Below are 19,070 nucleotides of genomic sequence, written 5' to 3'. Positions count from 1 at the left end.
TTTGGGTCAGGGAAACTCTCACTCCTGTAGTACATTGATTTACACTCACTGTGCTGGAGAGCCATGTGACAGACTCTTCCCAAAGTCTGACCCCAGGTTCTGACTCCCCAGCAGCAACAAAGCTGTTGCAGAGCTCTGGCCAAACACAAGGCTGCTGCGTGATGTGGTGGGCAGAGCACTGGAGTGTGCTGCTCCCAGACAGGTTTTCTTGGATTTTCTTTTAGATTTCCTAGAGAGGGTTGAGTTTTGAGATACTTATTTGGGATCAAGTACACAAGATCTCCAGTGAGTGAATGTCTTCACGTGTGGCTGCTCACAGGTAGGACTGGGAGTGAAAGGCAAGCTGTGTTTGTATGTAGCTGAACATGCAGAAAGTAGGATCTTGGAACTTGAGGCTGTTTCTCAAAATGTGTGCTTTAACATTTCCATGGTTTAACTTTCCCATCCATAAACGGGAAGTAAATCATCATCAGTGAAGGACTTTAAAAGTTAAGTGTCTGAGATGCAGAAATAATAAAAAAAATCCATTTATTTCATCTGAATGTTTCAAAGCTCTTTTAAACTGTTAATTAATTGAGCAGTCATAATGATGTGCCAATGGGGATGAAGGGGGAGGAATAATTTACAGGTGGGAGAAATGAGGCATGAATGACTTCCTAGCCTTTCCTGTGCCATGCTGTTAGTCTGTGTCAGATCCAGACAGATACCTTCTGTCCTGTCTCCTTTTGCATCTGTGATGGGTGGCTGGGAACATCAGTTTTTCCCCCTCTCTGCTTCTTCTTCTGTAGGGAGCCCAACTCCTTTTCTCCAGGCTGCTGTTTCATGGAAGTGCAAGGAGTCCACATGGCTCACCTCTCTGAGGGAGCAGCCCTGGAAGCTGGGACCTCTGCTTCAACTCCCAAATTCCACCTACTGAACAGGTCACAGCCAGAGAGCCAACTCCACTGTGTCGGAGAAAGGAGTAAGGAAATGAAACTTCTGGGTGCTCTTAGAGCAATGGCACATTCTGCCCTGCCTTCCTCCTCCTGACCTTATGCACAGCTGGATTATGGTGTGCTGTCCTCTGCACACCTTTCACAACAATTCAGTTTATACCTTTGCTGCACTGGGCAGAGTAGCTAAGGAATATCTGACCTGGCTCTGAAATACCAGCTCACCTCTGAGAAACAACAGAGCCCCCTTTGTGACTGCCTCTTTCTTGTCTGAACTCCTGTATCTGGGGTCAGTACACTTTTGTACAAAAAACATTGAATCTTCTTTCATATATCAAATAAATGAGCACACAGTAAATTCAAATTGTTTAAAACTTACAGAATGGGCAGGATAAAACTGCTGCTTAGGAAAATACCCAGTGCACGATTTCATCTAGAGTTTGGCTGAGAATCCTGTTTAAACTTAGTTCTTAAACACAGCTGTGAAACTTGTGAAGATGTCACATCAGTAGCTCACCCAACAACCTTGAAAGCCTCCTGGGAAGGTAATCACAGCAACAATAGTGAGAAGTAATTATAACAGGTTGCTTTGCTTCATTCCTCTGGCTACTCCTTGTTGAGCTCCTGCAACTTCAGACATTAAGTTTTTCTTCTACCCAATGTGGTTTCAACTGCTTCTCCATATCAGTTATTCATATCTGAAAGGGAAAAGAAAAATACTAACATAAATTGCTGGACCCTGGAATAAAATGTTTTTTTTATTTAACTGACAGGGCTTATGGTTACCTCCAGACATAGCTTTTAAAGTAGTTTTTAGCTGGATGACAGAGATAAGCCCTCCAGGAAAAAGAAGTGGTAAAGTGGTAGGTCATTATAAATATTTTGTTCTCTCTGTAGTCGTGTTTTCCATTCTTTTTCAGTTTATGTATCTTGTAAAAAATTTCCAGTAAATCTGCTACCTTCTATGTGGTGAATTTAAGCCTATTGATTTGTAGCTGTCCTAATTGCATTTTACAGAACCCTTGCTGCCTCTGGGACCAGAGCTTGAAAAGTCCTGTTTAGTGAAATGGATTGTCTTCCACAGGTCATTGACACCCTATATTCTGCCTTATCTAAATCAGGCAGTCTCCAGTATTCTCTGATCTAATCCCAAAAGTGGCGGGTGTGTGTTATGTGCAGATATAATGCTTACACATAAATTTCTATTGAGCAGTTGTTGGAAAAGGAGCTGAAAGCAGGTAGAGCTTGCCCTCCCAGCTCGGTGCAAAGTGGGGATGCAGTGCCTGCTAACAGCTGGCTTTCCTGCAGCTCGGCAGGTGATGAGTTCCCACCACATCAGGAGCCCACTGACAATGGTTAGCACATGCTGTTGTGAGAAATCCCATCAGTCAAAAACGTCTCATAAATAATTTAAAGGAAAGCAATTAGCACACACAGCTGTAGCTGTTTGCAAAGTCACAGTTATACCTGCCAGGGCAATCTGGAAATGGAAATTTCAAAACCATTTCTTGAAGTGGCCAGAACGGTCTAGCTTGGAGCTAAGGCTGATGGGTAGTTGTTGTTGAGTAAGGAGCAAATTGCACTTTCATGACTTTTTATGTGTAATGAAATCCAGGAGAGAATTTTAGTATTTTGTGCATATTGGGAAAGGGATCAAAGGGATGCATAGTTTTTAAAACTCCAGCAGTCAACTCCTTATCCTTTCGGAAGCTCTGCATCTCATTCAGCTTAAGAGCAGGGGGGACAGATTTTAACAGAGACTTGGACATGCATTTGGAAGGCATCAGCTAGTTAGAGTTTGTCTGTATGTACAGACTGCTCAGAGGACAGGTAGGAGAAAAGGAAGAAGATACTGTTTGAAGTATCTCATCTGAGTATACTTGCCTTCACAGATCGATGAGAGCAAATTGTTTGGGGACTTCTGGGTAATGATAGAAGGGAAGGGAGCCTGCTCTTTAAGAAACTCAAGCAACTACAGGGAAGGTGTGACAACAGATTTGTTTGTGCAGGTGAGTCCTGAAGAAGGGGTATCAAAAGAAGGGTATCAAACATTAAATCTAGAGATGACATGAGGCTGTGTAAATAGGGCACGTGTAAATATATTCTAGGAGAGGGTTAGAAGTGACACCCTGACACTATATTGGGACAAGGGGACAGACAACATAACACTGCAAGTTCCTCTCAGCATGTCTGATAGCTGTGCATTCAGTCATGGAATCTCTGCTGAATGCCTAAAATATGTTAATCTTCACAGGATCCTCCATTGGCTAGGGAATTACTATTCCTATGTTACTAACTGGAAACTAAATCACAGTACATTACCACATGAGGAAATGCCAGTCCTAAACTCTGAGATTCCTTCCTCTTTCTAAGAGGAAACACTGTATTGTGAAAAAAGCATTCAAATGTGGGTTGCTCATAATATGAATGCTACAAAGCATTTCAACTATGCTTAAAGACCATCTGAATTAGAAAAGAGTGGAGTTAGAATTTGTAGCAGTTATATTATTTTATTCTGCAACTCTCCTGTGGAAAAACATGTCCCATTTCCTTCTGTTGTCTGCACCATTTGACCTGTTCTTCTAAATCCAACTGCCATCACCTGGCCAAGAAAGCAGCAGAGAAGCCCAAGAACCTGCCTGCCACTTTGGGCTGGTCAAGGCCTCCATCCAAGGGAAATTCCACGGGTGAGCTTTAGAGAGTAACCAAAAGCAGCAGCTGCTCATTGACTGTGAGCTAGATGAAAATCCCTGCAGTCAGTCAACAGGCTGCCCCAGCTGCTCTGGCCTCACAGAGACAAGTAAGACCTCCTGTAAGTGATATTAATTGGAGTCTCTCTAGAAATCTCTTACCATAGATTTTGTTTGACTGCAATGGGAACTTTAACACATTATTGAATATATTATGGCAGCCTACCTTCCTGGATTGCATTATGATTAGCTGTTAGTGTGCTTTGGTAAGAGGCTCAAATATTTCATTTGCTTATTTCTTTCATGTTTTTATACTTAATAGCTCTTAGTAGAAGTGGGGAATGTGAAGAATGTCCTTCAGAACTGCAGATGAATAATTGCTCAACAGCCAGAATTTCAGTAACTTTGAAAATTTTCCTTGAACTGAAATTCAGCCTGGGGTGAATCACTGGTCACTGGGGTGAATCTGGAGTATTTTGTGGTTTTTCTTCTTGTGAGTTAATCCAACTTTATTCCAATTTAACATGTTAGCTAAATGGGATCATTGTGTGGTTCTTCTTAAGCCAACTTAACACTTTTATAAGATTCTAAATCACATTGTCTTCTGGACCACAAATAAGTGTTCTAGAAATGTAAGTTAAAATAATTGTCTAACAGGCTTTAAATGAACATCTTTCCCTCCTACCTAGAGAATAGTGAGTGCAGAATTTGGATTATTATCCATAATAGCCTGTAGGAATATTTACAGGTATCCTTCTTGAAAGAAGCTGAGCCCTTGATCTTTATAACATTATTGCAGGTCTATATTAACAGCACTGCAATGCAGAAATGTGAGAAACTACTAAAAATGTCAACTAGGTCAACTAAGGATGAGTCAGGATTTTGTTCAAAACAATAGGCATTATGCTTTCATAATTCGAGAAAATATTCATTGTACAGGAGAGATTACTTCTGTTTTTAAAAAGGGGATTATCTGGCTACAGGGTTTGGCTGGGCTTTGCCAGTGACTGCACTGTACATGAGAGTAAACATCTGCCTTAGATGGTATCTTCTGGGTCCAGAGGTTACCACCTGAAGTGTCCTTTCACATCCCTGTGCTGGGAGCTCTGGAGTCTGGATTGGGATGTCTCTCCATTGTCTTTGATGATAAATTAGGGAAGAAAGGAATAAACTGTTTTTCACTAAAGTTAGATTCATCTACCTCACCTTTAATTTGTAGGAGCTGTCTGGGTGTGTCCATAATGAATGGAGAAGGAATGGTTTCTTCACCTGAAGATTCATCATCTAATCTAGATTTGAAGACTTGCAACTGGAGGAGGGTTTACTTTACTGTTCATTTCAGAAATCCTGGCAGCAAGGTCAGACTGGATGTCTCCTTTTACAGTCAGTTTTGGTTAATACCACTGTATTTCAGCACAGGAGGATCCCTGATATTTCTTGTGCTAGAGCACTGTACAGATTTTGCTAGGGGTTTGTTTATGTGTTGTTGGTGGGGTTTTTTTTGTGTGTGTGTGTTTTTTTGGGTTTTTTTTTGTTTGTTTGTTTGGGTTTTTTATATACTTGAAGAGCACAAGGAATCCTTCAATAAAAGCTTTTTTCCCTTTTTAGATTCAGCCACTAATAATAATCCATTATCTTAAACCAATCAACATTCATCAGTATGAAGTTCAAGTGCTTACAGTCACTAGCCATACAGGCCAGCCACACTGGATACCTTTCAAATGAACTGATGCTTCAAACTACCAAGGTTCCTCATTTACCTGGGGCTCAGCACAGCACAGGAATCTTTCATTGTACTCTAACCTGAGAGTTTACATCAGTTTTAAAGACACATACAGAAGAGATAAAAGAGATTCAGCTCTTTTGGCAGTGGCACCATGGCTTTTTCTACAGATCTTCCAGGGACTGCATGGAAACAGAAGATGTGTCTGAGCACTTTCAGATCCTTCTGCGTGGTCAGGGCATTATTTGCTTGGCTTTTAAAAACTTCAAGGACACAGGATGAACTGATGTCTCCGAGGCAGAGGCTGAAAGTAAGTGCTGATCTTCTGCTGCATCTCTTGAAATACCTAAATCAGGCCATGCCTATGTTTATAAGATGATAGTCCCTGTGTTGGAGTGGCCCCTAGTTTGGGTTGGGGCATTCTCCTTTTACTCCTAACTTCAACTCAGAAAATGGGCACAGGTCTGAATAGCAAACTTGTCAGCACAAACACTTCCTGTAAGTGCCAGGGCTCCAAATACACTGCCTAGATTTTCTTTTTCTTTTTCTTTTTCTTTTTCTTTTTCTTTTTTCCTTTCCTTTCCTTTCCTTTCCTTTCCTTTCCTTTCCTTTCCTTTCCTTTCCTTTCCTTTCCTTTCCTTTCCTTTCCTTTCCTTTCCTTTCCTTTCCTTTCCTTTCCTTTCCTTTCCTTTCCTTTCCTTTCCTTTCCTTTCCTTTCCTTTCCTTTCCTTTCTTTTCTTTTCTTTTTCTCTTTTCCTTTTTTTTTCTGAGTACAGATGAATAATCTATTTTACTTGTCATTCCTAATTTGAAAAGCAAAGTTCATTCCGTGTCAAAAGCCTTAGGTATGGCAGCCCAGCTACAGATGATATTGCATAAATGTCTTCATAGGACACTGGGAAAGGCTGACATCCTTGCCCACGTCACTTTGCCCCATTTGGCCTTACTTTCTCCCAGGCTAAGAAAAAATCCATAAATACAATTGCCTTTAAATGGTGTGAAAATATGTAGGAAGGCCCCTCCAACACTCTCATTTTTCTCAGAGAATGGTCTCAGCTTCTCCAGCCTCTTCAAAGAACCAAGTTTTTCACTGAATGAAACATCCTAATTTCTGTCATACAGTGCATGCTCTGTATCCTTCTCCAAGTACAGTTGTGGTGCTGCAATAACTGTAGCTATATTCTGCTTTAAAAGGAGTTCAGTAATTACAATATTAGTATCATTTGGGGAAGCTGATAATCAAATCTTTGCTGGTTTTTACATCTTCTTCTTTCAAGTTGCAAGAGTTGCAACAACAGCTTGGTCCTTCTTCTAATTTATTCCTTATTCCATTTCACTCTTTTGTTTCTGATGAAACAACCCCTCACAATCTGATATCAGTGAAAGCCAGCACAGTGTCAAAAGCAAGTCCCACGTCTGGCTGCCAAGCAAAAGACAAAATGTACCAGTAGGATGCTGTGCAGCAGCAGTACTTCCAGGAGGCAGCCTTCTTCCAGACTTGTCCCTGGTGTGTCACTGCTAGAGAGAACACAACCAACATGTTTTAATGAGGAATACTGGCAGCTGACTGGAAAAGAAAAAAATGTGTTTATTCTTTCTGTAGCACCATTTGGACTAGTGCCATTTATACATGTTCAGGGGAGATTCCCACCTATGCTTCCAGCCTTGGCCATTTCAGCCCCTGCCTCTGGTGGTCCCTATGGAACTCTAGAGAAAAATGGTTGGGTATTGCTTTTCTCTTATCTTTTTTTTTTTCCTTTGGTTTGGTTTTTTTTGTTGTTGTTGTTTTTTGGGGGTTTTTTGTTTGTTTTGTTTTATTTTTGTTTGTTTTGTTTTTGTTTTCTCCATGTGGATAAATTCAATCCTTCAGTTTCCAGTGAACCTCATGGATAGTTGGAGTGGTGTAAAAGGAGACAGTGGAAGGGAACAGAATGCAGGAGCAAAGAAGAGTGACAGGGAGCATGAAATTCTTCTGCTGGCTTCACTGCTTAAATAAACATGTGGAATTATACCCAGAACTAGCTTTCTATTACCTGCTGAGCAGCTGGTGAGCTGCAGAGCACAGCAGTGGTTACCTGCATATTTTCAAAAGTGTACTCTGCAGCCTGTGTTGGTACCATGATGACACCGCCTGTGGTACCTGGAATAGCTCATTTAAATACAGCCTACACATGGTCTCTGTGAGCTTTGCTCTGTGCAGACATACAGCAAGATATAATTATGGATTTTCCAAGTCCAAAGCTAGGCATTATGTTAGGGTTGCCTTTCTTTCACTACCACAGTCCCTTCTTCAGTTAAATCTTGGGCCTGTTGACTTCAATCTGTTTTCAAAACATACCTGCAGGGCAGGCAAGCAGCCCTGTCTGTGTCCTGTCAGTGAGATGTAAGAACACATTCAAAAGCAGCAAGGATCACTTGGGGCTTTACTACTCCAGCTGTGTGAGGGCAGCAATCAGTGCCACAGGACAGCTGGCAGGCTCTGTGGCTCCTCACCCCGCAGCACAAGGCTGGGTATCTGCACCTCACTGCTTGAGGGTGGCCCAAGCTATTCTGACTTGCACACAAAGTGGACAAGGAGCAAGAGCATTTTGTGCCCTGCAGCCTGGGCTAGGAGGTGACCACTGTGGGGGAAGCATTGTCCTGAAATGCCAGATATATGGGGGTTCACTCTAGGAGTTTGTAGTGGAGCAGAAGATTTATGTCAATTGACATTATTCTCAATCGCTAAGCATTCTTTCTCCCCCATGAAAATTAGATTTCACTCTGAAATCCTTGTCAATGTTGTAATTATGAAAGTACAGATATTTTAAATGCAGTTCAGTAAATGTGCAAGTCGTGGTGGTTTTATGCTTTAAAAGCTCTCCTTGTATTTATATAATTGGGTTATAATCATAGAGGAGGAACTGAAAGCCTCACCCTGCAGTGGTAAAAATGTCAGAGGTGCCCTCACCTCCACCTCTGCCAGAAGCTGCTACGGGTGAATTGTGCAGACTATGGAGTAGCCCTAAACAAAGAAATCTGCCTTTAAAATGTATTCAGTTTGGGGGTTTTTAACCAGGTCACACTGCAAATCCAGTTTGGAGTTTGCTGCATACATTATATGGACAGCCCTTGCTTTGGGGAAACTGCATGTACGAAGATGTGCAGCTGGAAAATTTGCAACCCCTTAAATTAGGTTTGTGTGGATCCACATAGCTGTAGTGATATAAGGCTTAGTCTTTATTGAGTCCATGGAATTTGGGGGAAGAAGAAATGCAACTTTTACTTTATTGTGATATAGAAGTCAATGTTTAAACTAGAAGATTCACTTCTGGGATATGCTGAAGTAATCTTTTTTTCAGAAGCTGCTGTGCACTTTTCCTGGGAGGAATAATTGAACCAGCAGGGGTGGAGGCAGCAGAATCCTGGGCAGGGTGTGAGCACATGGGGTGGCCATGGGGAGGGTCAGCAGGGCCAGAGCTTCTCCAGCTGACTGAGATTTTCTTCATTATCTGAGCAAGGGCTAGAAGCACCAAGGAAAGATTATGCAGTGGGGCTGTTTCCTCTCAGGAGAGCTTGGGCTACCTCTGCTGTATTATTGCTTCCTTCCCACCTCTTGTACCCCTGTGCCATCGAAGGATTAACCTCATGAAAATTCATGTGGCCTGAAAAAACTTCAGACTTCCAAAGCATGGGCTAAGGAGTAGCTACATTCCATCATTATGTACATAGTTATGCCTGCTGTGAATGTACCTTTTTTCAGGCTTTTTTACTTTGTTGTAATTTAACAACAATCCATTCCATGTATTTAATGAAAGTATGTGCTGAGACTTACAGATATTTCTGCCAGTATAGTCTTTACATCACAACTTGACGTTATGTGAAGGAATGTGCAAGTTCTCTGGAGTGGTCCTTCATTTTATCCTGATTCAGAAGTGGAAAAACAGGCAGGGACAACAAAGAGCAAATTTAATTTTCCTTCTTAAACCCTGCCAGTTCGAATAATCTCTTGCTGAGTTTCCTGATGTGGCTGTTCACATTCCTTCATGAATTCGGACTGGCTGTTAGCAGCCTCCAAATAAAACATGGTTATATGGAGATTTACCTTGGCCCTGTTCTTGCTTGGTGACATGAGACACAGAGAGCAGCCAACTGCTTCAGCTCATGCTACATGTCCTCTTCCAGCAACTGCTTCCTGTACAAGCCCACTGGTCTCCAAATTAATGGGATTGTTGCTTTAGCCCAAGATGTAGGAGATTTAATTCTGGTGTTTGTGTCAGCGATCAATGAAATCAGGAAACTGCCTTTACAGAGCATTCAAAAGCCCTTTTATTCCAAAAGAATCAAATCCAGGCTTCTGTTAAATGCAGTAAAGGCTGCCATCATTAAAACATTGAGGCTGCAAGTTTGGCCACAAAAATGTTACCGTAATGCAGTTGGTATTCAGTCCTTTCTGTCAGCATTGCCAAGTCTGGCTTTTATTTATTTATTCATTTTCACAAGTCTCATGTTTTTCAGACATTCTATAAAGCCTCGGTGTTTACAGGCATCTTACTCATCTGAGAAGCTCAGCTTCCAGTTTTTAAAGATCTGCTATTAGCCCTCACGGACAGGGAGGAAGCAGGAACGTGTGATGAGGCTGATCCTCACAGGCAAAACCAGAAGGCTCATAAAACCCCACATTAAAAAAGTCAAATATGATTTTTTAAGAGGATCTCATGAACTGGGTCTCCCATTTATGTGTCTCAAGTGCCTGGCATAGACTCTACTAATGATCGCCTGGGTCAGACCGTGATGTGAGTGCAGAGGTGCTGTTAGATGTAGAGAGCTCTGCAGCACTCAGATGGATTCGGGGAGGAATCCTCTTTCCATTTATTATATTCCTGTTTTAACTTCATGGCCTAAGCCTTGCCCTGTGCACCCTGTTTACTGTGTGTTTCATAAAGGCCATAGGACTCATCCTGTTGCTCTGAAACTGTTTAGCCCATCTTTGGCTGGATTTACTGTTCAGGAAGAACAAACGGTTGCTAAGGAAAGCGCTGTATTGAACACGAGAGCCAGGCTGGATTTTTTTTCAAACAGATAAAAGCCAGCAACTCTGAGCTTGGCGTGGACTTTGCCGTTTTGTTTGTTGCATCACCCCATTGTCTTCTCTATCCCTTCTTTTATTTAATTTCTTTGTTACAGCATTTCACAACCCACAGCCTGGATACTGTAAGTCCTGAAGGAATGCACAGCATAATGAATACTGCATGATCACAAAACAGTTCACCTCGTGCAAAGCCATAGCTGAAAACGATGCAACATGGCTGTTTCCCAATCGTTCCTGCTTCACTGATTTCTTTGATTTAGAGAAATTCTTTCAGCCTCTCCTCGAAGGGGCTACTGAGTGAGAGAGGAAGTGTAACCTTTCTCCACCCAGCAACAAAAATGCAATGGTTTTGGAGCACTTCCCATTTCCATGATGTCTCTGTACAGCGCAGCACAGAAGTTAAACTGGTCCGTACCTCCTTCCCCGGCTGCGGGCAGGGGAACCGGGCTACAGAGCTGCTGGATGCCCACACATCCAGCACATGGAGAAATGAGCCCTGCCTTGTAGAAGCAGCTTTGCCAGACTGCTGGGGCCAGAACCTGTTCTGGTTAACAGCAAAACTTTTTAATTTGGGGATTTTTAGCAGCACTTCCACATATCGAGATACTAATTAATGGCTTATTTTAAAAGGTCAGGTTGTTGAGTTTCTTATTTTGTAAAATTGGGGTTTTGAGAAGCACTTCCACAGAGCGAGATATTAATTAACGATTTATTTTTAAAAGTCAGGTTGGCATTTTTAAGTGCCTCATTTCCGCGGCCGTTCCCGGTAGGACCAGGGCACCAGGGAGAGCCCGGCTCACCGCCGGCTTCGCAGCTCAGCGGCCCCACGCGTGCCCCGCAGCGAGCCCTGCCCAGAGAGCGCGGCCGCGCCGGGGAACGGCCGCGCCGGGCGGGGCGAGCGCCGACCCTGCCCCGCGGCCCGGCCCTGCCCCGCGCTGCCCGCGGCCCGGCCCGGCCCCGCTGCGCCGCGCTGGCCGCCCGGGCGGGCCCTGCCCGCGGTGCCGCCCGGCCGCTCCCGCCCGTCGCAGCGGCTGACGCGGCGGCGCCGGCGCAGCTCCGGCCCGGGAGCGGCGGGGGCGGAGCGCGGCCCAGGCGGCGGCCGGGCTGAGCCGGGCGGCGCCGCGGGCAGAGGTGAGCGGGGGGCGGCGGGCGGCGGGCGCGGCCCGCCCGGAGCGCGGCCCCGCGGAGCGGCGGGGCCCGGGCGCTGTCAGCGCGGGCCGCGGGCGGGCGGAGGCCGCGGGGCGCTGCGTGCGGCTGCGCTGCCTCCCGGCGCTCCCGGCGCTCCGGCCTCCTGCCCTGCCCGCCCCGCGCCGCCCGGGGTGCCGCGGGCCTGCGGAGCCGGGGTATGCAGGCTCGCTGTGCCCTGGGCAGCACGGGGAGGCTCTCCCTGGCTGGGTGCTGTGAGAGCTGCGGCGTTGATGGGTTGGGAAGTGTATGAGGGAATTTTCAGGTGTTGCAAGAGCTTTGTTTGTCCATCATTGGGCTCTCGACCCCACTCTGTCCCCAAGTTGTCTTCTTCCTGAGACCCGCAGTCTCTGCAGTGTAAGCATAGAGCTTATCTGCTCCTGTACTATTTGCTCTCCCTTCCCTCAGCCCTTCCAAGCTGTGCTGGCCAGGAGGGATGGGGAGCTCAGCAGCAGCAGCTGTGGGTGCTGAGCCACGGGACAGGCACAGCAGAGATGTGTTGCTCGGTTAAAGGCTGCAATAACTAGCGTGCTCATTTCCAGACTCCACTTGTTCTAGACCAGACTTCCAGCTCGGAAGAGATGGATTGCCTTTGGTAATACCTTCATCCTATCTTTTCACGTTGCTAACACAAGAAAAGAAGTAATTCTCAAAAGCTGCAGGAAAATGTGTTTAATACTTGTAGAAATACATTCTCTCTTAAGGAAGGCCTACAGAAAGCATCAGGAAGATCCTTGACCTCAGACACATTCAAGGACCTCAGATGAAATACTAGTTTCTGTTCCCTTCACAGAGCTTGGACAGCAAAGTTTGATGGACTTTGTTTCAGCTATTTCAGTGCTTCTGCCTTGCAGAGGTAGTCAGGAAGGAAGGGACAAAGTTTGAGTCACATTTCATTAAAATCAGTCTAAAGCGTGAAGATTAAAAAATATTTACATCTTTATGCTTTGCTTACAGAAAAGGATCTTTGGGGTCTTAATCTAGAAAATTTCCATCTCTGATTTGTGACAGTATGTCTCTTAAAAGTTCTGTTATCTAATATATATATATCTCCATTAATCCAAAATTAGCCTAATGGAGGATGTTTCTGTAAGTAAATTCTATCACCTTGCCAAAAATAAACGTAGTAGTTATGTAGCCAGCTAGGTGAGACTGTGAGTTCCCAGAAGTGCTGGTTGAGAGAAGAGTCCGTGGTAACTGTAGGAGTTGAAACTTTGCAGTGTGACCATGAGGTCACCAGCTGCATGTCCTGCTGTGTTCCTCTGAGTCAGTAACTTCGGACTTTGGCTATTTCTGTATGGTCTTGTGCTAATGAGTTATCTTGTGTCAAAGTGCCTTTCCCTAGGGCTTGCTTCACCTCTGGGACAAAATGTTTGCTTAACAGTTCACAGAACTGTGCTGGTTAGGAAAGGAAGAGAAGAGAGGATAGTTGCCAGTGCTGTGAGTCTGCTTTTGCATGTGCTAATTGAGTAATTTCAGACTTCCTGACCTTATCAGCTTAGCTCTGGCCACGTGGTGGTTTGAAGAGAGACACCCTTCTCCAGCTTCCTCTGTCTCTTCCAATTTTGGATCCTGCTTGGGAGGGAGGGCATCTTCTTGCACAGCATATCTCAGCTGCACACCATAGTTTCAGGCTGGCTTTCTCTTTCCTCCTTACCTCCTGTCCTTGGGAGCTGCCCAGGCCTCCACTGGGAAAGGCTGAACTCTGGCTGTTGTAAGAACTGCCTCCCACGGGAGCAGGTGATGCATGAATTACTCCTGTCTGCAAAACGCCATGCTCTCACAGCTGTTCACTTTATTTACATTAGTGATGCTCTTAGAAACAAGCTTATTTAACAGAAAAATTTCCATATCTCTTGACCCACTGGGCACCCTGATGCAGCCGTAGATGGCTTGTGGTGATTTAAGTAGGAAGGAGCAGCCCTTCTGCAGTGCTGTGGGTTTGTTCTGCAGTTGTGTGGATGAAAGGTTTGTATGGCCTGACAGTTCAGGTGTCAGCTAGAAACCTTTGGTAGCATTGTTAGCAGCATTTGCTAGGATTGCTTTCCCCATTCATGTGCTTTTCACTTAAAACCTGGGGTCTGTAAAACTGTCAAAAATAAATAGGACTGCCAAGGACTAATGAGTGGTTAAACTAAGAGGCTTATAATGGGTGAAAGATGAATGTGAAGTATCTTTTACAGTACTCCACTGAAGGTGATCTAAGTTTCAGCCATGTAAGTTGCAAGTGGAGCGATCTGCTGATTGATCTAAGGAAAATACAGTGTGTGTGTGTGTGCACTGAATTTGTTACTCATAAAGGATTGAGGGCCTCATGTTCCTCCATTCACATGCAAGTGTGCAGTGCTTGATGTCAGGTTGCTAGAGTCATGTTTGCTTGTATCTTACCAGAGCTCTTGGGATAAGCATTCTGAAAACTGAGTGGTTCCCAAACGTATTTTTTAAAAATTCAAGTATAAAGCAAATCTATAATCTAGAACCTGCCATTAATATAGAGGTGTAACAGTCTGGGGTTGTCTTCGTCCAGTGCAAAAGAGATTGTGCCTTTTAATATTTAACCATTTGCAGATAGTATGTCAAACACAGCTAAAGGGGTGAGTTAGAGTAAATGTCTTTCACTTTTGGTGTTTGGGACGTGTCCATCTTGGGCTTTTTGAGTTTGAGGTTTCTGGTGTAGTACTGCATCCTTGTGCAGTCACACAGCACAGAAACCTGGCTACCTCCACTGACTGGCCAAACAACTCTGTTAGGGGTGCAAGTTCCTCAGTTCAGAGGTTTTTCATCTCTGTTAATGAATGGGGGACATATTTCACTTTCTCTTCAAGTTTTTAAACTTTGGGCAGTGCTTGCTTTATGTTTGGTTTTACAATGCTCACTTCAGTTCCTTTTCTAGCAGCTCTTTTCTAAGCTGTCCTTTCGTCTTGCTGGTTTATGGTGCCAAGTAAACTCCTGTAGCACTGGTGGAAAGTAAGTTCAAGCAGCATCTTTAATTAAGTATTTGCATATGGATCATCTTTTGTCACTCTAAGTAACACTGCTGTTAGAAAAGTGAACTATTTTAGCTCCTAGGTCTGGGCTCTTTGGAGGCCTTACTTTAAGGGGATTCAGACTCAAAACTGATTATGTTTGAAAAGGGAGAGGGGAGGGCAAGAAAACTTTGTGTGGATTAAATGGTTTACTCAAACTTTATTTACACTTTGGGGATAAACTTTTTTGTACAGAATAATTGTATAATGTGGAAAAATTTGTGTGGGCATCACAGACAAACATTAAATATTTTCTAATCCTGTAAGCTAAAATTTAAGCTTTTTCTATGGTCTAAGTTAAAAATTAAACAGAAGAACAGGTAGGTAAACTAGCTTTATTAACATCTTCCTTTGTTGCAGTTTTAAGAAGCTGGATTTTATGACATTAATGAGCAAATTATCTATTTCCATTGGTGTTACTATTATGTTGAAACTGGCATCAATATCTCCATTCAGGTTTTCTTTGGGTCTTTTTTGTTACCAGGACTTACCTTTGCTAGAATCTGGTGCAGTGTTTTTCCCTGCTTTGATCCTGAGTTCAGTCTCCTCTGGGTAGGGCAGTGGCAGCTGTAGGAATTTCAGATCCTGCATAATCTATGGCCATTCAGAGAGCCTTTTGCTATGTCTGAGACAGTGTGGAGGCTGTTTGGCATGGCTGTGAGAGAGCAAGGAGAAAGGTGATGACTCCAACTTGTTCAGGAGTGTTCTTAAAAGCTGGCAGGCATGTGGCACCTATTGCAGAGCCTGAGAAGATTAAACCCTTGCCTTCATCTTCTGTGCTCTCCTTGGAGTGCTCAACACTGCAGAAGCCCCTTGTGTATGGGGCTGTGTTGAGAATGTTGGGATTTGCCTGGGTTTGTTTGTTTTACCTGGATGAAATGTGTCTGGAATAAACTGTCCTAGCAAGCCTGTGGTTTGGCTGTTTACTGAGGCCACTCAAGGAATGTTTTGTAGATAGGAATGTTTTTGTAATAGACAGACACATAAGAGTTGGTAGTGGAAAAGCAGGTGTAAATTGTATCTAGGGTAGGGAAATATGGAAGTGCTAGACAAGCAAGTTCAAAAAAATTTGTGTCATGAGATGTTATGTCCTGATTTTTCTGATAACTGAGTTGTGTGGTGAATAATAGAGCGTTACAAAAGAGCTAGGCCCTGTTGCAGTGCTTTTATACTATTAAGCTGTGCTCTCTATCAGTGGAGGTAGCCAGAGTTCTTTCTACCTTGTCAGTCCAGTGAAGTCTGGACAGTTTTCTGTGTGATGGGAATATCTTACCCAAGTGATAAATTATATTCTTTGTCCTCTCTGCATTTCCACTCCACTCTCACTCCTCCACAAAAACAAACACACACACACAAAAAAAAAAACAACTGCTGTTTGTATCTAAGATGAGTAGAGTGAAAAATGCAGAAGAACTTCTTAAGGCAGACTTTGAATACCTGGTTTTGCAGGTGTCATTCATACTTTCCTTAAATGTCCAATTGTTAATGTTTTATGTTTATTTATAGACTCCTTTATTTTGAGCTATACATGCCTATGTGTAATGATGAGGACAGACATAGCTAAGGCAAAACTTATTATAACAGTCAGTAAGTCAGAATAATTCTGATAGAGGGGCAGGACAAAGTCCTTTTCTAAACTTGAGAAAAATAAAAACTTGTAAAATACAGGATGGGATGTACCCTAGTGAGGCTGGGACAATTTGCATGAAGTGCACATGTTGTGTGTGCTGCTTTTGCCGTCCCCTTGAGTTTCTGGATTCGTCTAACTTCTAACTAATATTTTTAGCTACGTAGTGAAGATAAACAGATATTACAAGATGAACAGATTTTACTATGCAGGCGTTACACTTGTTACACTTGTGTAGTCTCAGATATATTCTTATTGAACGTTTTGAGATGCAGGTTTTTTTAGTGGGGAAAGGAGTTTTTAAGATGATTAGCTGCTGTGCTGGTTGGTACTGCTTTGTTAATGTAAAGATAAACACTGATTATAGAAGTTGATAGTGGTGGTGTCATGCGGAGTGAGGTGTTGCTGTAAATAGAGAACAATTGCTTCAGGAGTAAACTGTGTCATTCTTTATCTAGTCAGAGAATCAAAATTTCTGTGGGTGTTTGTGTTTTGCTGTTCCTTTAAAGGAAAACTGTGTGAGGCTGTGAAATGTTTTCAGAGGCTGCTCACGTTTATTGCACAAGAGTAAGGGCTCCTTTGTACAGTGCTGATGGTGTGGGGTACCTGCACATACTTGTTGATAACTTGGACTTCAGAGTTTTGCTTTTCAAAAGCCTTGTGCAGCAAGCTGGTTAACTGTGCTTGCCCGAGGTGTAGGCAGTGAGAGAGGTTTAAGGCTAGAGAGTCATGAATTACATATGGGGAGCATGGGATGGGTGGGAATTACCTGTTTATTGCTCTACCTCTAGGGAAGGTAAATGAGGAAAGCCTGTTTACACACCGAACCCTTGCAGCCATTACTTATTTTTCCTTTTGGTGGAAGTGAGAATGTCTTAGGGAAGGTGGGGTTGTGATTGGAGGAGGGATGGAATTTTAGATAGGCATGTGGCCTGAGGGATGTGCCTTACTGTTTTGCTATTATGTTACAGTCCAGATAACTCTAAATTAATTTCCCTTACTCTTTCAGCTGTTTTTGAAGATCATAATGCAGCAGAAAAATGAAAAACCATAGAAGACATTTGCTTTGGCAAAGAAGTCAGCTGCTGGCCCAGTCTGGAAGATGGACCACTGGTTTTGGGAAGCTTGGGAAATAATGCTTCAAAAAGCAAGTTTTCCTAACTTAGAAGAAAAGACAGAGTGCCCAGCTATTTGTGAATTTAAATCGCAACAAACTGTACAGAATACTGTGGTGCAGAAGGAAGACACTTGATCTCCAAAGCAGGTGGGCTCCTGTTGTGCTTCTAAATGCAGAAACCTGTCCAAAACCTACTGTTGAATTATACAGCTTTCATTACAAAACTGCTGAGAGCAAAAAGATCCTGTCCCTATCACGAAGCTGAAAGCTTGTCTGGAGAAGTAGTAAAGAAACTCAACAATGAATCCTTTCAGAGTGAAGATCCCTTGAATGAAGAATTTGAAACTGTTGCTGTTCTCAATAGCATCTCTGGCCATATCCAGTATGTCTCATGTGGCTCGCTGGAAGGTGCTGCCTTACCTGTAAAGAAAGGTGGTTTTGTATATAGTGTGGAGGAGAGCAATAATGATGAGGGCAACACAGTCCTGGTAGTTTTAAACAACTATAAAAGGAAATGCTGTTGCAAAGGGAGTGGAATGGAACTTGTGGCCCCTTGACAGCTCTAAAGAGGTCCAAATTTAACCATCATACTGTAAAAAAGAGATTTTTATTTATGATGCATAAGAAACTTTCTATGGTTAGGTTTCGGTATAGAATCATAAAATTCCCGAAACTTCGAGCAAGAGGCAAAACTTGCAAATTAAGAAAAATCAAGCGAAGGTGGGTGCAGAAAGTTACAAGGGACCATCAAGAATCGCTTCAGCGGGATTTCGAAGGTGGATTGTGTAATTTGTTTTCCTCCTGGAAATCTAAAAGTAAGCGTCTTTGGAAGCGATACAGCTTATCAGATATGAACAATAATACACCCAAATCTTTAGGAACGGAGAATGAAATATGTGCACCTGAGATCTGCCACACACAGGATGTGTCTGCTGCGCCGTGTTCTGAAGATCCAGAATCCGGAGGGCAGGGTGGCAGTGTGGATGCTGTCCCACCAGAACTGCATGTTAGAGCTTCTCCAGAGGGAGAAACCTTGCACCAGGTGGAGACCAACGGGGCTCTTGCAGAGGATTATTGCTCTGACATTGTTGTCTCTGTGACAGGAAAAGAAGTTGCTGTTTCAGATCAAGATGGTGCAGAATCTAAGGAGGTTGTGGGTGTAGATGGAATGACTCTGTTGCAATCCTCCTTGCAGGATTCTGATGTCAGTGACAATTTTGCAAATGGACCTTTATCCATGGAGCTGACACAGAATGAGGACAGCTCTAGCCAGATGGAAGTAGAAAGCTCCTTAAACTTGGACATTTTTAGTTCAAAATTACTAGATCACCCTTATTGTAAAAGTCCTCTGGAGGAGCCTTCACCAGAAAGCACAGGACTGAAATCAGGAGCTCGGAAGGGAGGCAGAAGGAACAGTCAGAAAACTTCCCGGGTGGCTGATGAGCAGTTGGCAACGTGGCTTTGTGGTATACCTTTAAAATATCTTAGGGCACCCAGGAGTTCCTGAAAACTGCTGCATGTATTGTGGAGTTTATATATTGTGTTAAATCCTTTATAAAACTGGTTTCTTACTCTGAATTGTAAAGGTCACTTAGCATAACATTTGATTAAATGAGGCTGCAAAGAGGAGAGCTGCATGAAGGAGGGACAAATGAATGTTTATCTGACAAGCTATTTTAAGATTATTTTGTTTTAGAGA

The 19,070-nt window shown here is 43.3% G+C and overlaps 1 protein-coding gene across 6 annotated transcripts in view; it reads left to right on the top strand.

Annotated features, from left to right (window-relative positions):
* Positions 1-19,070, top strand: part of SENP5 (SUMO specific peptidase 5) — a 163,242-nt gene that overhangs the window by 127,699 nt on the left and 16,473 nt on the right. For 2 of the 6 annotated variants that reach the window (XM_085587259.1, XM_085587257.1), the window contains one exon: positions 17,264-18,837. In XM_085587259.1, coding sequence (XP_085443385.1) covers positions 17,886-18,837 — 952 coding nt within the window. In that variant the 5' untranslated portion in view covers positions 17,264-17,885. Of the gene's footprint in view, positions 1-4,846; positions 4,981-5,230; positions 5,656-11,488; positions 11,548-13,437; positions 14,569-17,263; positions 18,838-19,070 lie in introns of those variants that run through there. The other 4 variants (XM_085587258.1, XM_085587260.1, XM_085587255.1 and 1 more) reach the window with 4 other exon arrangements.

This window comes from Lonchura striata, chromosome 9, assembly GCF_050655825.1.
Source record: "Lonchura striata isolate lonStrDom1 chromosome 9, ASM5065582v1, whole genome shotgun sequence".
NCBI classification, from domain to species: domain Eukaryota; kingdom Metazoa; phylum Chordata; class Aves; order Passeriformes; family Estrildidae; genus Lonchura; species Lonchura striata.
Note: the sequence above shows the minus strand (reverse complement) of the source record. Positions and strands in the feature narration are given on the sequence as shown.